The 19417-nt window shown below is 35.0% G+C and overlaps 3 protein-coding genes across 6 annotated transcripts; 2 read left to right on the forward strand and 1 right to left on the reverse strand.

The window, feature by feature from the left end:
- LOC100778731 (uncharacterized) lies at positions 1-8266 on the forward strand. 2 transcript variants are annotated; one of them, XM_003529671.5, is made up of 15 exons: positions 4-488; positions 2172-2565; positions 2651-2828; positions 2968-3107; positions 3185-4439; positions 4542-4642; positions 4752-4896; positions 5390-5458; positions 5557-5602; positions 5710-6065; positions 6250-6329; positions 6441-6576; positions 6741-6924; positions 7040-7122; positions 7865-8266. In XM_003529671.5, the coding sequence occupies exons 1-15, from the start codon at positions 374-376 to the stop codon at positions 7997-7999; spliced, it is 3417 nt and encodes a 1138-aa protein (XP_003529719.2). In that variant the 5' UTR covers positions 4-373; the 3' UTR covers positions 8000-8266. The 2 variants fall into 2 exon arrangements, 1 of the variants encoding a protein (XP_003529719.2); XR_005892306.1 differs by lacking the exons at positions 6741-6924; positions 7040-7122; positions 7865-8266 and having other exon boundaries at positions 1-488; positions 5710-6120; positions 6441-6457.
- Positions 7678-10589, reverse strand: RPL37 (ribosomal protein L37). Of its 2 annotated transcripts, XM_014777370.3 has the most exons (5): positions 10484-10589; positions 10252-10387; positions 10078-10179; positions 9909-9982; positions 7678-7954 (listed from the first exon to the last, which is right to left on the reverse strand). In XM_014777370.3, exons 1-4 carry the CDS (start codon positions 10484-10486, stop codon positions 9936-9938), a joined length of 288 nt encoding a protein of 95 aa, XP_014632856.1. In that variant the 5' UTR covers positions 10487-10589; the 3' UTR covers positions 7678-7954; positions 9909-9935.
- Positions 10567-15888, forward strand: LOC106794132 (ATP-dependent DNA helicase DDX11). Of its 2 annotated transcripts, none has more exons than XM_014777607.3 (9): positions 10567-10863; positions 10979-11584; positions 11701-11789; positions 12318-12671; positions 13101-13403; positions 13510-13755; positions 13858-14079; positions 14175-14748; positions 15632-15888. In XM_014777607.3, exons 1-9 carry the CDS (start codon positions 10731-10733, stop codon positions 15841-15843), a joined length of 2739 nt encoding a protein of 912 aa, XP_014633093.1. In that variant the 5' UTR covers positions 10567-10730; the 3' UTR covers positions 15844-15888. The 2 variants fall into 2 exon arrangements, with proteins under 2 accessions (XP_014633093.1, XP_014633094.1); XM_014777608.3 differs by having other exon boundaries at positions 10735-10870.
- The last annotated feature ends 3529 nt before the right edge of the window (positions 15889-19417 follow it).

Genomic DNA, 19417 nt, shown 5'->3' on the forward strand with positions numbered 1-19417 from the left:
AACAGAAATGTATGTTAAGCAGAGAAGAAATGGAAACGGCAATAGCACAAGCATAGATTGAATTGAATCACAGAAGAAAGAAAGAAAGAAATCCCACGACGTCAATATCAGAGGAGAGAAAGTTGAAGAGAAAACTGACACACGAAGTGAGAAAATTAAACACACACGCCACGCCATCACCACCGCCCCCATTGCCCATCTCCGGCAAACGCAACCCAAAAACCTAACTAACGGTCACACTGTTCCTTCCTTCGTTGATTCAATTCAACCTCTCTCTCTCCAATTCTTCATCAACATCTTCAACCGAATTCCCTTTCCGATGAGATTGATTTGAATCGAGTTTTGCTTTTCCGAATTGCGCGGCGATTCTGAGATGAATATGCCGCCGAAGCCGAACCAGGTGGCTGTGAGAGACCTCGTCGAGGAAGCCAAAAAACGGATCGTCATCCTCGTCGTATGCGTCGTCGGGCTCTCCTATCTCATGTCCTGTGAGCTTCACTTTCGCTTCTCTTTTCCTTCACTTCGTTTCACTTTGTAATCGTTCGTGCGTGTGTTTCTGCTTTGTTAAATCGACTTCAATTGAGAGCGTTTGTGTGCGCTTTTGCTTCGTTTTACTTGTTTAGTTTCAGCAGCTTTTTTTCGTTGTTTTGGTAATCGCATGCTCAGGGTTTTTAAGGCACCCTAGTCTTTATTATTACATTACTTGCTGTGCGAAGAACGGTAGGAACACATTTATCTGGCGTTTAGCATCTATTGCGTCTTAATTTGGAAAAACTAATTTAACAATGCTGTTGAATTTAGGACATAGGATTGTCTGTTTATCAGTTTTAAGAGAAGACGACATCGTTTGGAGCTGTTTTGTAGGAAGGTTTTCAGTGGAAAAAGTTATGCTCGATTCCATTTATCTTTCTCTTGTTGCTCTTAGAAAGTAAAAAATAGATTTCTATTCAAATTAGGAACATTGGATGTTCAACCAATAATTTTTAGAACAAAGTGATGCTTTAGTCATGGTATTGCTACATTTCTCACCATCAAAGAGTGGCTGCTGTTTTCTTTTATTTTCCTTTAGATATCCTGCTTGCTTCTATGTTTTTGTTGGTGATGCGAAACAGTACTAACCAAAGTGATCCATTGTGGAAGCATGATATTTTGGAAAGAATTTGGGTTAGCTATCATTCTAGTGTAGAACCTAGTATGTACTAGGTAGAAACTCACGATTTCACAACAACTAAAGGGAACTGCTTATATATATTCAGACATGAAAGTTATGTTGTAAATGGTGTTTTAACATAACGGTCACTTCTATAGCCATTATAAAAAACAAGGGTGTTGGGTGAAAAGTGAACAATAGTCCAAAACTTTCACAATCCATATAGAAACAGGAACCAAACTCTATCATAGTCACCTTGAAATTGCCAAAAATAGGTACTTTGAAAAGCACATCAGCATTATTAGAAATCAATATATCAATATATAATTATATTTGACCCCCTTTGTTGCCTTTGTTGTGCATTGAAAGCCAATAGTCTTCTGACCCCATTCTAGACCCTGAACCTTAATATCTGTGTAGTGATGTAGTCTCATAGCTACTGAAATTATGGTCTGTTTTTTTGTGATATCTCCTCCTTAATGCATTTTGTGAAAGCAAGATAAGAAAAACATAACCATGATTATGTTTGAGTATTTAATTGCAGTTGAAGCTTAATAAATAATAAACCTGTGACCTTGTAGGATTTGAATTAGGGATAGATAAAGAAAGTAAAAAGGGGTTGAGGTCAGTATAGGATTTGGCAGTTTTGAATTGTTTTTTGAAGGGGAGAGGAACACCATAGCATATTTTGTTTTATCAAAAGCTTTGACATTTTGTCTAAATTGTGAATAAAGTCTAAGGCAAAATTCCTAAAATATTATTTTTCAATGAAACCACTGCTTCCCTACAGTTTAGTCAAGTTTCATCACTTTTTATCAGCTAGGTTTGGTTCCTGAAATGCCCTACTGCCATTGTGTTCATTTGGTAATGATAAATTTTGATGATAGACTGATAGTGGTTCATTGTCTCCAAGCAAATGCCTTATATTCCTCAACACCTAGAGGTTCCCACTGCTTAATTTTTAGCTTCATGTTGTTTTTAGGTCTCGGTGTTTGGTTTAATTTCTTTTGCTTTATTTCAGTGACAAGCTCCTCAGTTTGGGTCAACTTGCCAGCTGCAGCCTCCTTAATTATTATTCTCCGCTATTTATCACTAGATTTTGAAATGAAGAGAAAAGCTGCAGCATACAACAATAAAGCAGGCTCCACCAATGTTCAGTCTTCAAAGAAGCCTGTTGAAAATCCTAAAGTTATTGCAAAGTTTGAGTGGAGAACAAAAGTGAATTCTCCTGTTGTTGAGGATGCAATTGATAACTTCACCAGACATTTAATTTCTGAATGGGTGACAGATCTATGGTATTCTCGCTTAACACCAGACAAAGAGGGTCCCGAGGAGTTAGTGCACATAATTAATGGTGTTCTTGGGGAAATTTCAGGACGCATGAGAAACATAAATTTGATAGATTTTTTAATAAGGTTCTTAATGTCATTTTTTGACTGCGGTTTTTCTTTAATTCAGATTGTAATTTGATTGACTGGGAGTTAACCTTTGTTGGTTCAGGGATCTTATTAATCTCATTTGCTCACACTTGGAGCTGTTTCGTGCTGCCCACTCAAAAATTGAAAAACGACATACAGGTTCATTAACAATCGAAAGTCGAGACATGGAACTAAAAAATGTTTTGGCTGCTGAGAACAAATTGCATCCTGCTTTATTTTCTGCAGAAGCTGAGCATAAGGTTTTTTTCACTTTCTTGTTTTATATGCATGTGTTGAGTAATGGGGTATTTTGTTTTCATCCATGGGCCATATTCTTTTCTCGTATTTTTTTTATTTTTTATTTTGGGTTATAATCCTGTGTGTATTCTTAACTTGCAGGTTTTGCAGCATCTGATGACAGGTCTTATGCATGTTACTTTCAAGTCTGAGGATTTGCAGTGTTCTTTCTTTCGATATACTGTCAGGGAGCTTCTTGCATGTGCTGTAATACGGCCTGTCCTAAACTTAGCAAATCCAAGGTATCTGTTTTCTCCCATTTTTGTATCATTCTTGATGTATGCCGTTGTTCTCATTCTCTCCCTTTTTTTGTTGACAGATTTATTAATGAAAGAATTGAATCTGTGGTAGTTAACAAGACAAAGGTTAACAAGGGGGTTGCTGCAGCTCAAGAGGCATCTCACACTAAAGCAGATGAGATACAAATTTCATCTGATGATTTCTTCAAGTCTTCAGATCCTTCTGTTACTGGTGTTGAGCTTGTGCAGCTAAGAAATGGTCAATCCAAAAATGCAGAGTCATCTGCAGAAAATAATGGCCGTGATAATATTACTAAAGATCCATTGCTTTCAATTGATGCTCGACCTTCCCGTACATGGAACTCAATGCCTGCAAACTCCCTAACTAATGATAACCTAGGTCTTCAACGACATCGCTCAGGAGGAGAGTGGGGAGATATTTTAGATGTCATCTCTCACAGAAAGACCCAAGCTCTTGCTCCAGAACATTTTGAAAATATGTGGACTAAAGGGAAAAATTACAAGAAAAAGGATGGCGAGAACCAGTCAAATGAGCATGTTTCACAGCATTCCCAGGTAGGAAAACTGTCGATGGTAGATCATATGAAGGAAATATCTGGACCAAACGAAAGAGATACTAATTCCAAGCTTATGCTTCCGCCTAAGGGACGCCACATTAATTCTGGGCACAACAGTCAATTCTCTGTAGAAAATACCTCCATTCATGCAGACAAGAATGGATCAACTTCAGTTACCTCATACAAAGATGATAAGTCAGTTACCTCGTATAAAGATGATGAGCACAGCCACATTTATGGGCAGATGAGTGATTCAGCGAGCAGTACTTCTTATTCCTCTGAAGATAACGAAAGTAGTACTGTCACTGGTCTTGATTCCCCTGTCACTAAGGTTTGGGATGGAAAAAGTAATAGAAACCAGGCTGTTTCTTATGTTCATCACCCACTTGAAAATTTTGACAATCACAGTGCAAAGAAAAGGAATAAGAGCCATTCTCGGTATCCAAGATTATCCAGAGCCCAATCTGGCAGTAAAAGGTCTTGGCCAGGTGGTCAAAAAATACAAACGTGGCAGGAAGTTGAGAGAACAAGCTTTTTATCTGGAGATGGTCAAGACATACTTAATTCTTCAAAATCACATATAAATTCTGAGGAGTCCAGTGATGATGCTGATATGGAAAGTTTGGGTAGACTTTATAGTGGAGCAGCTGCCTCCTCTTCTGCCTACTCTATTTCTAAATCAGAATCTTGTAGTTTGTCTGTTGGTCCCCTGAAAAATTCCTCTGCTGTAGATTCCTTTTACAAGTTGAGATGTGAGGTACTTATGATAGTGATATCTAGCTCCTTTAAATAATGATGAACAAGTTCATATACTAATATGTTTGTATATGAAAAAATGTAAGCTAATTTACTGTTGCAGGTCTTGGGTGCAAATATTGTGAAGAGTGGCTCAAAAACCTTTGCTGTTTACTCCATATCTGTTACAGATGTAAATCACAACAGTTGGTCAATTAAAAGAAGGTGCTAAGTTTCTGCTATGTCTTATATCTCTGTTTCTAATAAAAAATTTCAGTCTACTGTGTTTTCAAATATTTCTTGTTTTCCTTTTTTTATTACATTATTTTTTAAGGTTTCGCCATTTTGAGGAGCTACATCGACGCCTGAAAGAGTTCGCCGAGTATAATCTTCATTTGCCACCAAAGCATTTTCTGTCAACTGGTTTAGATGTACCAGTCATTCAAGAGCGGTGTGAATTACTGGATAAATATTTGAAGGTCAACTTCACAGACTTTTTTTAAAATTTTTATTAAACTCTCGCATTTCTCTGGTTCCTCCCTCCGACTACCCAATATGTGGCATTAGAACACACTTTTCTGTAAATTTTGTTTGGCTTGCCCTTTCTGTTGTGTTTACATTATTGCTTGAGACATAATTTTCTGTTACTTAATTGTTACTTTGGCTAATTGGTAGGCTTGCATTTTTAATGATTTTTAAACTTCCATTCTTAATTAACTTTTTGTTTTTTCTGTAGAGGAAAAAATTATCTGCTTTTGGTACTGTGATAGAACCACGATCACCAATACTCTGTTACCAGCAGGATAGATATTGGATATTAGTGTGCAGGATAGATGTTGGCTATGAGTGTACCCTTATTTTGAGATAATACTTCCTTTTGCATCTATCGTGTAGCATTGTTTTTCTGTCTATGCTAACAATTTTCAATGATTCAACCAATATTTTGTTGACGCATGGCTTATTGGCCCTCAGAAACTTATGCAATTACCAACAGTTTCGGAATCAATTGAAGTATGGGACTTTCTCAGTGTTGATTCTCAGGTTTGATTTCTTGTCCAACCATTTCTATCCTTCTGTGTTGTCAATATTTTTTTAAAATTATCTGACTTATCTCATATTATCATATGTTATCCATGCAGACATACATATTCTCAAATTCTTTTTCTATCATGGAAACATTATCAGGTGAGTCATGGTTGATGAAGGATGTTGAACATTCATGGTTTTATCATCTCTCCCATCTTTTGACATGTCTTGGATTTCTTTTTTTTCTTTTTTGAAAACTATTCTAGTTGGCTTGAATTCAAAACCATTTGAGAAGACTAAAAACACTTCCAACTTGTCTGCACCTGCAAGCGATCCTGTTTCCTTTTGGAGAGAAAACTGTAGTGCTGAAAGTAAAGAGGCTGTTTTGGGAGCAAGAAATAATGTTGTGGCCAATGGAATGAGGTCAAAAGTAAACAGCACACCTCTTTCTCTACCAAAAAAGAGTACACACGAACCTAGAAAGTCATTTGACAATTCTAGCAGCAATACAAACATTCTAGCACGGAAGAGTGTACCTTCTCCCAAGACAGTGAAAGGAAGAAATAATTCAGATGAGGTTTCTGAAGTGCACCATGATACTTCCGATGCTTTTCCAACAGAGGTTATAAAGAATCATAGTTCTGGATCTTTATTCTTTTCAACAACAGATGAATGATGTAATTTTATCATTCAATGTTGTTATTTAACATATAAATGTTGTATTTGGTTTTGGATATCATTCCTCTTAGATTATTATATGCTTGATCACATCTTGGTTCTGATTAATATAAAATTCTTCAATGCAGTGGGTGCCACCAAATTTGAGTGTACCCATATTGGATCTGGTTGATGTTATCTTCCAGGTTCAAGATGGTGGATGGATTAGGTAATTTGAAAATTTGTATTCTTTTCACCGTAAACGTACGTTCTTTTTACTTTGAGTTCCACTAGTAATCTTATTTATCTTCTTACGATGTATGTCTTGTGTGCAATACAGGCGGAAGGCTTTTTGGGTTGCTAAACAAATCTTACAACTAGGAATGGGTGATGCCTTTGATGACTGGTTGATAGAGAAAATTCAGCTTCTCCGTAAGGGATCAGTGGTTGCTTCAGGGGTCCAGCGAGTTGAGCAAGTAATATTCCGACTTCCCTCCCCCTGTTTTAAATTGTGATGTTCTGGAGACTGTCCTCATCATTTAAATTTATTTCACTCTGTTGAAATGCTATATTTTTTTTTTCCTTATAGAACCATGATAAGCATATGATTGATATAATGTTACTGCAACTTTCTTTATAGATACTATGGCCTGATGGAATATTCATAACCAAGCATCCAAATCGACGACCACCGCCACCTACTAGTCCATCTCAGAATTCTCCTCATGGCAATCAACCTACACAAGTGTCTTCTCCAAGGTTGGATGATGAGCAGCAACAGGAGGCAGATCGGCGTGCAAAATTTGTATACGAGCTAATGATCGGTAATACCTGTTATACTGCTCTCATTTATATCCATAATTGTGTCTATTCAACGTCTTTTATCTAATTCTATTAAAAAAAATTATCGTGCTTAGCTGACCATCTCTGTTCATGTAGATCATGCACCGCCAGCAATTGTAGGTCTTGTTGGTCGGAAGGAGTATGAGCAATGTGCAAGGGATCTATATTTTTTCCTTCAGGTAATTTCTGATTAAATGAATTGAAGTTTTCTGGAGAAGCTTCTTTTGTTCATCTATTAATTTTGTTGTTGGTGGCTGTAAGTTGTAACATAACCCCATGATGTTAATGATGCTGAACATTGCATTCCATTTTATAATTCGCCTTGCTCACTTAGAGCACGATCATATATTTTAGGGCTGATCTTTCTGCTCTGCTTATCAACTCAGTCATATGAAAGCATTATCCCACCGTTCATGGGTAACTGAGTTTTTCTGTCAAATTCTCTTCCATATTATGTTGGCACCATTTTCATGAAAATGCTTTTCATATTGATAACCTTTCTAGTATAGTCAAGATATTGAAATATTTATTAGTTAAGAAATGATTCTATTCAGCTATGATTAGAATTTGTAACCATTAGAATGCAAAGGTGTTATTGGGATATGTAGCAATCTTGTCATGACAGGCGTGAATTGATGTCCCCAGATGTCCTTTTGGGGTTTATAATTCCTTTTGCACCTCGAGATCATTTGTCGAGCAATTCTTGCACATGCACATTGCTTACAGGCACAATCGATCAAAAGCTCAAGATATATTACAGTAATAAGTAATAACAAAGTCTGTGTTGAAGTTATTTATAATATTATGTTGAGTTTTCATTTGCATGCCTAGACTCTATGCTCAAGCAAGACTCACTTCCGTCATTCTCTCTGTCTCTCCATAATTTGGTCGTGTAAATACTTCCTATTGACTTCCTTGCAGTCATCCGTTATCTTGAAGCAGCTGGTTTTTGACATCTTGGAGCTGCTGCTGACATCGGCATTTCCCGAACTTGATAATGTGTTCAAGCAGCTGCATGAAGAAAAGCATAAATTTGGAGAGTTCAGAACAGAGTAAATATTACAATTTTCAGATGAGGCACGGAGAAACAATGGTACAGATGTTTCGTCTTCCGAAATACATTTTTTTGTCTTTTGATTGTTCCTGGTTGCCCTTTTGTCTCCGCAACCGTTAACCTGTTCTTTCTGCCTACTAGTGGGCTAAAGGCAATACAATTTTTCCATCTACCGAGTCAGGTTTTGTAATTAAGATTGGCGTTTTGAGGCAGACGTCATGTAAATTTTGAGATCAATGAAATTATTTTAAGATTCTTTATTGGCAAAAGTTTTGTCTAGCCATCAGGGTGGCTCGCTCTTGCAAGTGAATGGATTATATGTTCATTGACAATAAAAGCTGTGCATCTAGAATAAAATAGAAAACAATAAATTTAAGATTAATTTGTCATTTTAAAAAAATAAAATGACATAGTAAGCCTTTTTTTTAAACAAATTTTTGTCAAGCAAAATTTTATTTATTTGACAAAGCTAAGTTTAGCACAAGATATGTCTAACTCAAGACTCCAAACACCATGAATTATACATTCAAACCGATCCGCAACATTCCCAAGCCCGTGACAACTGTAATATATCCTCCCGATACAGCTTTTTTTTCCTTCTAAATTATCCATGATGAATAGAGTAAACTTTTGAAAAGGACTATTTAGTAAAATCAGTAAATGATTAACATTGCACATAATACACTATTTTATTTGAATAATATATAATACATTATTTAAGCATCACATTCTACCCTCTTAATATAAAATAATGTTTTCTTCATTTAATGAGCAACAATATTAGTAAAAAAATAGTAGTTAAAATTATTCTTACTCTAATACTTAATATTATTTTCCTTTTGGTTGAGAAACATCGAGTGTCTTGTACCAATATACTATTAACCAAACCAAGTTTCATTCAAACAAATTGCGTGTAACTAGTAAGTAACCAATAAATATATATCAAGTATAAAAATTTGCATAGAGCTAAAATTCATTGAATTCCAATAAGCACATAAGTTGTTCCTCTGCATTTAGGTTTTAAAGCTAAAATACATTTCTTCGTTGTTGATAAACTACGAGGAGACAAGCGTAAATACATTTCTTCGTGATATATTGGTTACTCTTAAAAGTTCATTTAGCCTGAAAACTCAATTTTATAAAAGAAAATACTGGTTGCTTTTGCAAACTTTAATCTAAACATGCACACATTGATTGGGTTTACAAGCAACCTAAAATGCTTTAGCCAGCTTGTAATTCCAAAACAAGTTTCTACATCCAATGGCCAATCACAAGTAGTAGCATATTTTACAGTAAATTTTCCAAGACAACTAAAATAGAGAATAGAACACATATAACACAATGGTAAACTAACGCTCATCCTGAAGAATTTCAAACACAAGTCACTGAAGAACTTTGCAAGTACTAACTACACCAAGTACAAGAATTTTCATACATGATCAGAACACTCATAAATCCCCAATAAATACAATAAAGTGAGACCCTGATACGCAAATATGATTACACACCCTATTACTTGAGATTAGCAGCGTTATGTTTCTACCGAGGTACAGTATTACAGTTAATTAATACCTACGTTTAGAAAGAACATAATCTAAAGCCAAGGCATGAAAACTCAACAATTCTTGACAATAACTAACACCCAATAAACCATAATAAAAAAAACTAATACCAAATAAGTCTTACCCTAAATTTATCTAATTGAACCACAGTACCAAATGGCATGCCCAGAATGATAAGCCAGAATATGGATGTCAAAAACCCTCGTTGAAAAAACAAAAATTCCTTGCAATCCTCACGTCGAAATACAAAGCCACTACATATTAAATGAAATTAAAACGACAGAAAGAAACGTGTTCCAAAGAGCTCGGCATCAACATAGAAACATTAAATCCTATATAATTCACTGACCCAGCAAAAATTGCTATTATTCAAAGCTTAGGTAGAGGCAGCAGCTCCTCTCTTCCTGGGTGCAGCTTCGGTACCTGATTCAAAGGCGTCACGTTAACAAAACCTCAAACCCAAACCCTTAACACAATACAAAAAACATTTGCATAGTTATTTACAAATTACCACATACCGTCTCTGAAGCCACTCTTAAATCTACGGGGCACGTTACGCAAGTACCTCATCCTTCCAGTTCCGGTGGTCTTTCTCCTAATGGCCTTCACGCTCCAGTTATCTGGAACCATCAAACAATTCAAAGACCGAATTTTTACACAATCCCATTTACTTTAGTAAGTAAAAAACTCACATTTCCTGGTGCGCGCAGCGGGGAAAGCGCACGCGGCGCAACGACTCTTCTGGAGGTGGAAACTGCGGCGGCCACACCTCACACAGAGGGTGTGGGTCTTGTTCCTTCTCTTACCGAAACTCCCCGTTCCCTTACCCTGCAAACATTCACAATACAAACTCCATCAGCATCATCATCATCACAAAATCGAACTAATCTCAAATCCGTTTAGAGTAAGAGAAGGAAACAGTACCATCGTAGCTTGCAGATCACAAAAACCCTAATTGAAGGAGCTATCTATGGCTGCTGAATGACGAAGGATTTATTTATATGTGCCACGACAGTGATACTTTGGGCCTTTTTTTACATTAGGGTTTTTTTTCCGTTATGGGCCGAAGGCCCAATAATATAACACGTTAAAAAAAGAGCGGTTATTTTCCCGCCATCAAGTGGAAGCAAAAGGAGTAATCGCAATCGAATTGTACTCGTAAGCATAGAAAATGGAAGCGAAGGAAGGAACGCCAAAATTCCCAGGGTTTCCTTTCGAACCCTATTCGATTCAGATTGATTTCATGAACAGCTTGTATGAGTCTCTCAATCAAGGTGGCGTGTCTATGTTAGAAAGCCCAACTGGTGAGTGGTAATTAACTACTGATTCTTCTGTTTTCGTGTTGTCATAGGAATTAAGGTTTGTTTATTCGATTCGGTTAGATGAGTGTGTGATTGGTTATAATGCATGTTGGAGCAGGGACTGGGAAGACCATGAGTGTGATTTGCAGTGCCTTGCAATGGGTGCTTGATCGGAGGCTACAACAGGACGAAGCAGCGTGTGGTGAGGATAGAGGGAATGGCGGTGACGGTGGGGTAGGTTCGGATGATGAACCTGATTGGATGAGGGACTTCGTCATCGACAAAGAGGAGAAGAAGAAGGAAGAGAAATGTGGGTCTGTGTGGGGAAAGCCTCATAGTAAGAAGAAGAGCAAGGAAATTCCTAAGGATTTTAGGGTTATGGGCGTTGGAGAGGAAAAGGGTCGTGAGAGTTTGCAAAAGAAAATTGATGCAGTGGAAATTGGTGATAAGGAGTTTTTGCTAGAGGAATATGAGAGTGAAGATGAGAAAGGCTTAGGGAGTGTGGTGTCCAAGAGGAAGGCTGTTAAAACTTCTTTTAGTTCCTCTAGCGAAGATGAGTCTGGTGAGGAAGAAGAGGAAGAGGAGAAGAAGTTGAAGGTGTATTTTTGTAGTAGAACTCATTCACAGCTTTCACAGTTCATAAAAGAATTGCGGAGGACAGTTTTTGCCAACGAGATGAATGTTGTGAGTTTAGGTTCGAGGAAAAATCTTTGCATTAATGAAGGTTTGGAGTTTACTTCACTCGGATGCTCCATTTCATTCTGTTTTGATTTCCCTGGTTGAAGCTAAAGGAGCAGCAAATACTTATATTTTACTCATGATTTGTTGCATGCTTTCCAGAAGTAGTTGCACTTGGAAACTCCACGCGCATAAATGAGCGATGCTTGGAACTCCAGAAGAAAAAGAAAAATGAAGCTACAAAAGTTAAGGTGCGTGGGTTTGGATTCTAGGTTATCATCTTCAGGTCAATTGCTTTTATTTTGATAATGGTTTGACACTTTTTTTTTTCATTTTAGCGGATGATATCTGTGAATCAGCTTCGTATTGTTGACTCAATCATCACTAAGATTTTATGGTTGCTTAATTTTATGGATGCATAATTTTTTTATTTCCATGAACATGTCTCCTTGTTTATAGTATATTCCTTCATTTACTTTTTAGTGAACTTTCAGTAATTGGTGTTTTTACTTGTTCAGCAATTTAATAGAATATAAGTTGGTCTCTTAGCACAGCGGAAGATCCAAGAAAAATAGTTCTTATCTTTAGAAATACAAAATTGAAGATGAAACTATGCATATTTGATTGTTTATTATGCTTAATGTCTAGTTGAGCTACCAAGTATCCTCCATCTTGGTATCCACTACGTATTGTTAGTAAAAAACTTTTGAAATTGAATAAAGAAGGTAGTAGAGTGTAGACGCTAATATCTCTTGAACAATGGTGGATCTGACTTGCAGAACTTGAAAGTAGGTGCAGGGGTATGCAGAACAAAGGCCTCCTCTGGCTGCCCAATGCTTAGAAAACATAGAGTTCAACAAGAATTTAGGAATGAGGTATCTCAACAAGGGCCATTGGATATTGAAGATCTTGCTAATCTTGGAAGAACTATGGGAGCATGCCCATACTATGGTTCTAGAAGCTTGGTTCAGGGAGCTGATCTTGTGGTCCTACCATATCAATCTCTTCTGTCTAAATCATCTCGTGAAACACTTGGTCTGAATTTGAAATCCAATATTATTATAATAGATGAGGCTCATAATTTAGCTGATTCACTCATCAACATGTATGACTCCAAGATTACTTCATCACAGGTATGATTGTTATTTCTATCTCTATCTTGATTGGAGTTTTACTAGTGTCATTTAAAAGCTTGTATAGACTTACAATTTGCTTTTCTATAGCCAATTTTGGGATACTTCCTTTTGCCACAAAGTTGTTACTACTTACTAAAACCTGAATCTTAGAATTTTATCTGAGTTGCCTTTTCCAATCATCTGACCTAAGTCAAGGTTTTATTTGAGGTATTTTTTTTTCTTTTGATACATTGAGGTGATTGGTTTGAAAAACCTTTTGAAAAAAAGGGAAATTAATGATTTTGATTTTTGAGTCAGTCAGCAGGAAATTACTGTAGCTTTAGTTGCAGACATCACACAAGTTATTTATTGTTTATACCCATATTTGGGATGTTTAATTTTAATTTTTTTCATCAATTATTATATGGTTGTCCTCTATTTTTACAGTTGGAGATTGTGCACAGACATGTGGAACGGTACTTTGAGAGATTCCGGAATCTTTTGGGACCTGCTAATCGGAGATATATTCAAACTCTGATGGTCCTCATGCGAGCTTTTCTCCGAGCACTACTTGATGATAAAGATGGAAATCTTAAAGATTCTTGCCGTGATACAGCTCAAGCTTCTGAAGAAAGTGGAGCCTGTGATTTTACTATGGCCATCAATGATTTTTTATTTGAACTAAATATAGACAATATCAACTTGGTCAAACTGTTAAAGTATATAAAGGAAAGTAATATCATGCACAAGGTGAATCTTGCCACTTAATATATACATTTTCTTCTGACAGAATGCCACACGATGCTTCAGAATTTTCTGTTGTCATTTTGATATCAAAATCTACTTGATTTTCCAGGTTAACGGTTATGGAGAAAAGGTGGCTACCTTGGCGAAAATACCTGCAATCCATATAATTGGGGAACAAGCAGAGGAGGGAAGCTGCATATCTGCTTTCCAAGCCTTAGCTGACATATTGCTATCACTGACAAACAATGATGGTGATGGAAGGATAATAATTTCTAGGTCTAGGTCAACAAGCTTCAAGAAGCAAGGAGGACATATTAAGTATGTTATGCTCAGTGGAGAGAAGATTTTTTCAGAGGTTTGCCTGATACTGTTGCCTTAATTAGAAATGATTTTATAGCTGCAAGTTTCTCTTCCAAACAGATGATGAAGAAGAAAATAACCATGAAACTTTCTCTAGATTGTAGACGAAGCACATGCTGTTGTATTAGTAGGGGGAACACTTCAACCTATAGAAGAGACAAGGGAGCGACTCTTTCCGTGGTTACCACCAAATCAGTTGCATTTCTTTTCATGTGGTCATATTGTCCCTCCTGATAGCATTATGCCAATTGCAGTTACACGTGGTCCTACTGGACGCTCCTTTGATTTTAGCTTCAGCTCCAGGAGCTCACCAGACATGGTGAGTAGGTCATTGCTCCATCTATCTTTCAGTCTAGTATCTATGAAATACAAATGTGGAAAATGACTAATTGTGCTGCATCTTGTTCTTTATAGATGCGAGAACTTGGTCTTTTGCTATGTAATTTGGTGACTGTGGTTCATGAAGGAATTGTGGTTTTCTTCCCTTCTTTTGATTATGAAAATAGAGTCTATGAACATTGGAAATCATCTGGCATCCTTGAAAGGATTATTAAGAGGAAGCGTGTATTTAGGGAGCCTAGAAATAACATGGATGTTGAATCTGTTCTCAAGGAATATAAAGACACCATTGATACAATATCAGTTATGAATTCAGAAGTAAACCAAGCATCTCATAATGGTGCAATACTCCTTGCTGTTGTTGGTGCGAAGTTATCTGAAGGGATCAACTTAAGTGATGGGATGGGCCGATGTATAGTCATGGTTGGACTGCCATATCCTAGCCCATCTGACATTGAGTTGTTGGAGAGGATAAAACACATTGAAGGTTTTCGAAATTTAAAGCTTCCTGAGAATCCTAGTGTTTCTTCCAGTTATGATCTATACAGTGGAGATGTACAAGGTGGTTTTGACATTTTAAGAAGTTGCAGTCACAGAGGAAAAGAGTACTACGAGAATCTCTGCATGAAAGCTGTAAATCAATCAATAGGTGCGTACTTACAAGTTACAATAATATTTCTGTGGATTATAGATCTTTCAAGAGGTTGAGCATTATTTGGTGGAAGCCACTTCTCATAGGATCTCAATCTCAATGGTTTAAATTATTTATAAAAAAATTAAGATAGAAGCCTCAACTGTCAAGATGCATCACACATTCAGGGTTAAACCTTTTGGAGATACACCTCAATTGAATTACTCGTCTTTGAAAATCAATGTTTAACTAGTAATTAATTTTTTGGCTTAATTGCATGTTTAGTTTCCCATATATTGTAATTGTGTGATATTGGTTCCTCAAGTTCCAATTGCATCAATTAGGTCTCTTAATTTTTTTCTCATTTACAATCAGGTCCATCTATTATGATTTTAGCTAATATTTAAGTCATTAATTTGCTCATAGTAGAAAGATATTTCTTTTTAGGTCAATACAGTCATAAAAGCTAATATTTACCATAAGATCCTCAACATACAATTAAGTCAATACAGTCAAAATACTTTTTAGGTCATTGTACTTTAAATCGTGTTTTTTTGTCGATGCACTGTATTTATTCACTGCCATGTCATGCCTAGTTTGTCTCTTCAGTTAATTCTATTAAATATTGAATGTAATCAAGATGGAGGGACTTGATTGTAAATGGCTGTAAGTTTGAGGATCCAATTGTCACTATTGGAACATGCGAGATCAAAATCGCACAATTGCAATATTTAGGGACTAATGTTGTAATTAAGTCTAATTTTTCTTACATGAAGAAATCCAGGGTCCATATATTACTGGATTTTCTGTCAGTTGTGTAGTCTGTGGCTACGTGTGCCCATCTTAAATGGTTTTCCCCTTAACCTTTACTGCCTGATAGATATATGTTTACTTGTTTCAGGTAGAGCAATCCGTCACATTAATGACTATGCTGCAATTTTGTTGGTTGACACAAGGTATGCATCTGATTCTTCAAAACGAAGCTTTTCCCACCCAGTAACTAAGCTCCCCCAGTGGATAAAAGATCGTTTTGTTTCTTCTACCATTAACTACGGAGAGGTACATAGGTTGTTGCATCAGTTTTTCAAACTCAAGAAAACATGCTGCCATTAGTCCCTTCAGCAGATCTTGTAAAAGTCCCATTATATTCATTTCTAAGACTGCCCTCATTTGATTTTTTACTTTTTACTCCACTAATGCTCTTTAAAAGAAAAAAGGAAAAAAAAAAAAACCATGAAGTTGAGCAGAGTAGTAATTCTAGTTGTTTCATCAGTAAGACATTTAAGACACTAGAATGAGTTAGCAAATCAAAACTTGGTGTTTACATCACTTGGACACTCAAAATTTGCTTAACTTTAGCCTGTGTAGTTGACGTTTGGCCGTTTTCATCATCAGTGTGCGTGATAGATACACTTATTCATCTGAGTTTTCAAGCAAACCTAAAAAAATTGTCGTTATCCTACACTGAATTTACAGTTTTTTTTTTTACGGAAATTGACGATTCTTCTATGTAACATTATCACAATTCACAAGTGTTTTCTGGGGGCGTTCATTTTACTTAGAACGGCAAGAAATTCAAGCCACTTAAAGTAATGTATTATGAAAAAAACATTAAACATTATTTACACTTGTTGGAACCGTTGGATATTAGGAATGCTCACTATCAGTTTTTTTTTAAAAAATAACAATGGATAACTCCCTTACAAATGTACTAATGCGGACTAATACAGGCTATCCGATCCTATTATTGGTAACATCGTTATGTACAACAGATTAATTTGACTTTCATCACCGTGAATGGCTCATAGCTTAAGTCATTTATTAGCATATTGACCAAGAATGCGATAAACACGTTGGGTTCCCTATTCAACGATGAGAGAATTAATTGATGTTGGCTACTAGGCTGCAACTTTCTTTTGGGTTTAGAATTAGAAACTAAAGTATTTTGATCATGGACTCAAGGGATGGTGTCAGATATTTTACTTTTACATGCATAAAATCAACGGATCTTGGCATCCAGATTTCAATATAAGTTATACTCGTTTTAGATGCCTGAGCTTTAGCCTGCTTCTCTTTTTCTTTTTTTTTTTAAAGTATCTCTTAGCCGAAAAGTCAAATATTAATTCCTGAGATATTAACTTTTATTTAAGGAATTGATGTCTCCTAGGTTTCAACATATATTTTTTTCATACACATGATTGAATACAGGATCACATATTTAAGTTATAAGATTATTTAATAATTATTTCACATTTTGTGTGTTTTTTTAATCAAATATATTAATATAGGCACCAGAGATTCCGATTGAGACAAATACAAGAAGAGAGTGCATAGCCATCACAGCACTAGTCGCAGGTTAGAAGGAATTTATAATACAGTAACTATAATCCAGAGTAACCCAAACTTAGAAAGACCATAAAATATATTTTGTTTCATAATCAAAGATAATTTGTAGCACTTTCCGTTCATTCCTTCGTCCACATGGGACTTGAGCTAAAACACTACATATTCTTTTCGGTACACTAAAAACAATACATATTGAATGCTTTGTAAAAGATTCCTTACTTTCCAGTCATTGCCATCAGCTCAAATTTGAAAAGAACAAGGTTCACCAACCTTGAAATAATTGATGGAAAATTCTAATTATTGTCGAAAGGATATTGAATAAGAAATTTTAAAAAATTATTGAAAGACGAAAATTTGTATTATTTTCTTTATTCTCTTATAATTTATAAGATAAATATTTTTATATTTTAGTTTCTTAACCAATATTTTAAAAGTATTAATTATCAATACCCATTATTAACCATTACACAGAGGTATTTTTAATCAGTCTGGCAGATCTCACGGGTATCCTCATGCCTTATAGCCTGTGTTTATGCTTCCAAATTAATGTCAGTTTCCAGAGGTCGGTAGCTTTCTTCACAGGGCAGAAAGCAATAGGTATGTGCCAACCTCTTACAAGTGTTGTTGCTTTAACTTCATAATTCTGTACAGAGGTGGGTGAAATAATTAAAACACTGGCAGGTGTCCAATAGTGGCCCCAGTGCAGCAAATGGAATGCACTCTTCTCACTGTAGCCTGACTGTAAATTGGGGACCAATCACCATGCACCTATTTCTTACAAAATAATAAAGTTTTCTCCCTTTTAAGCCCTTGGGATAGATGATAATTTAGGAAATTATGCACCAACTTAGCTGGGTCTGCAGTTGAAAATCAACTACAGAGGACTTCCACCCTTAAGATCACTTTTATTTTATTGGAAAAGAAAAATTGTAAACTTCATTTGCAAATATTCAACCCTTTGGATCTAAACTGGACTTCATACAGATGCATTAGCAGTAGTTGCTGAGTTTATATTAGGAGTTAGGTGGTTAATTAGGACAAGTATTAAAATTAGTTTGTTGAAGAGTTAAGCTATCTTTGTTAACATTTTTAAGGAGTTTATAAGTAGTTTTGGATTAAAATAAATTTGTTTGATAGATGAGTTTATTTTTTTAGTAGTTTATTTCATAAGTTATTCTAACTAATTTATTTTTATAAGTTATTTGAAATATCTTATGAAAAATAAGTTAGATTATACGTTAAGAGTTTTCTTTCATCTCAATTTTATTTTTATTATTTTATTTAAAATTTTATTTTATCTTTTCTGTTTGTTGTTTGGAAAAATCCTCCAATCTAATTTTCTTTGTTATTATGCAACTTGAAATTCTACTTTTTTTATTAGTTTCTTTAATGTCAAACTATTTATTTTAATGAATTATTGTATTGATTATTTTGATTTATAGGTAAAATATTTGGTTAATTACTAAAACAAAGTTGATGAAAAAAATCAAAATTATACGTACTTCATTGTATAGGATTGAAATTCCAACAAAAAAATATTAAATTTACCAATCATAATTAAAAGATATGATTTGTATCAAATTTCATAATTATACAAGTAAGAGATGTGTACATCTAAATTCTTCTTGTATAAATATAAAAATGAATATTTAAGAAAAATTATAAAGAAAAAATACTTTTTATTTTTTTAAAAATAATATTATTAATAAAGAATTTAAATTTTAAAAATGATTTTAAACAATATAATTATAATAGTTTATTTAATTTAATTTTAATTTTCCATAAACAAATGAAAAATTTTAATTTCACCATCTTTTCATAATATTAAATTAAAAAATTATTATCCTACTTTTTAAGATGACAAGTCTTTGGAAATAAAATTAAAATATTATAAATATTAAATGTCTTTTGTGATTTGATATTTATACTTAGTCTTATCTGGCCTCTAACTTTTAAACTTTTAGTTTATAACTTATAAAATTTTAACTAGTTTATCATAGTTTTACCAAATATATCTTAGTCCAACACAATTTGAGAGGTAAATAAATAGGAGAAAGATGTAACGGAAGAGGCATTCTATTTTGATCATTTGAAAATTGAGCTTTACTCTTTGTGAAAGAATAAAAACCTTTGGAGGAGTTCTTTTTTGTTCTCGTGATAAAGAAATACCATGATTAGTTGATTACCATCTTTCTTTTCTTTCCTCTAATTTTTAGTATGGGTTCCTAACAAATGGGCTCCTAACAGATTCTGTTTTCTGAATTATGAGCATGTGTACCATTAATCATTCTCAGTGACACATACTGAATTTTCTGTTAAAACAAGTGCTTGAATCTGCTTT

This window comes from Glycine max, chromosome 7 (assembly GCF_000004515.6).
Source record: "Glycine max cultivar Williams 82 chromosome 7, Glycine_max_v4.0, whole genome shotgun sequence".
Lineage (NCBI taxonomy): Eukaryota > Viridiplantae > Streptophyta > Magnoliopsida > Fabales > Fabaceae > Glycine > Glycine max.